At 41.0% G+C, this 1,168-nt stretch overlaps 1 protein-coding gene across 1 annotated transcript; it reads right to left on the reverse strand.

Moving 5' to 3' along the window:
• Nucleotides 1-1,168, reverse strand: LOC133878191 (uncharacterized). Its single transcript, XM_062316704.1, has 2 exons — nucleotides 498-1,168; nucleotides 1-394 (listed from the first exon to the last, which is right to left on the reverse strand). The coding sequence occupies exons 1-2, from the start codon at nucleotides 1,143-1,145 to the stop codon at nucleotides 317-319; spliced, it is 726 nt and encodes a 241-aa protein (XP_062172688.1). The 5' UTR covers nucleotides 1,146-1,168; the 3' UTR covers nucleotides 1-316.

The following is a 1,168-nucleotide window of genomic DNA, read 5'->3' on the forward strand; positions in this document are numbered from 1 at the left end:
TAAAAGTCAAACACCAAAAAATAATTAATTTTTCTAAAGCATTAATTGAAAACAAGTTATATATATAACGATAATCATTTCAGAAAAAGAAAAGGAAAAAACAACAACAACTATAACCTTCCCCAAGGGAAACAAGCTAGGCAAATCCACTCATCAAGTGAAACCCATAAATTACACATAGCCCAGCAATTCTACCTTTACCTTTATGTTTTTCCAAAATGATAAAACCCTTGAAGAATGCCTCTTCACATTACATAAAAACCCTTAATTTACACACTTGATGTCTACTCGGATTGGCTTTCAAAGTTGAAGAGGACTAAGCAATTATCTCCTCAAGGAAAACATCTGTAAGAACTGTGGTTGACCCGAATGAAGCCTTCACCATCTCCAAGCCCTAAGAAGACAGACAGCAAGTACAAATTCAAACAAACAAACATCAGCAAATCCTTCAAAAAATTAAGAAAAAAAAAAAGAAGAAGCTATTAATTAAAGAAGACCTTCTGTATGTCAACATTGACCGTCTTCTCCTGGAGCAAACTGAAATCTTTGACGTTGAAGGTATTGAGGAGGGTGATGCTAGTAATGGTTGACATGGGTTTCACCATCAAATTATCCATCACCGTAAATGTCGCCACACCTTTAACATACCCTGTCTCCTTGTCTTTAACCGCCGATCTCTTCAGAGGAGAACTATGGATCAGAGACTCCAGATCAACAGCATGAGAACCAAAGCGAGTTTTCGAAGAGAAGAACTGGTTCTCATCATCAACTCCGGTCTGCTGTTTTGGCGGTACGAAGTTGAGCAACAAGGGAGGCGGATGGGTGTTTGATGGGAAGGCCGGTTCAGGCATCAAGAGTTCTTCCTTGGTTTGGTGAAGACAGGTGGGGTCAAGGTTTTGGATACTCTCAAAGACGCTACTCAGCGATCCAGGCCCAGGTATGCCATGACTCCAAAGAAGCCCCATTATGGAACCAATGGGAATATGAAAGAGTCCGAAGAGGAAGTCCACGAAATCCTTTCCGGCCTCTGCGAACAGCACCTTGTTAGAGCTCTTGTCTACGAGAAGCTTCAAGCTTATCGCTTTGCCGGTGTTGGGTATTGATGTCGCCATATTAGTCTCTACGGCTTTATTTGCAGGGAGCATTCATGGACTCTATATGTAGAGAA

This window comes from Alnus glutinosa, chromosome 9 (assembly GCF_958979055.1).
Source record: "Alnus glutinosa chromosome 9, dhAlnGlut1.1, whole genome shotgun sequence".
Classification (NCBI taxonomy): Eukaryota; Viridiplantae; Streptophyta; class Magnoliopsida; order Fagales; family Betulaceae; genus Alnus; species Alnus glutinosa.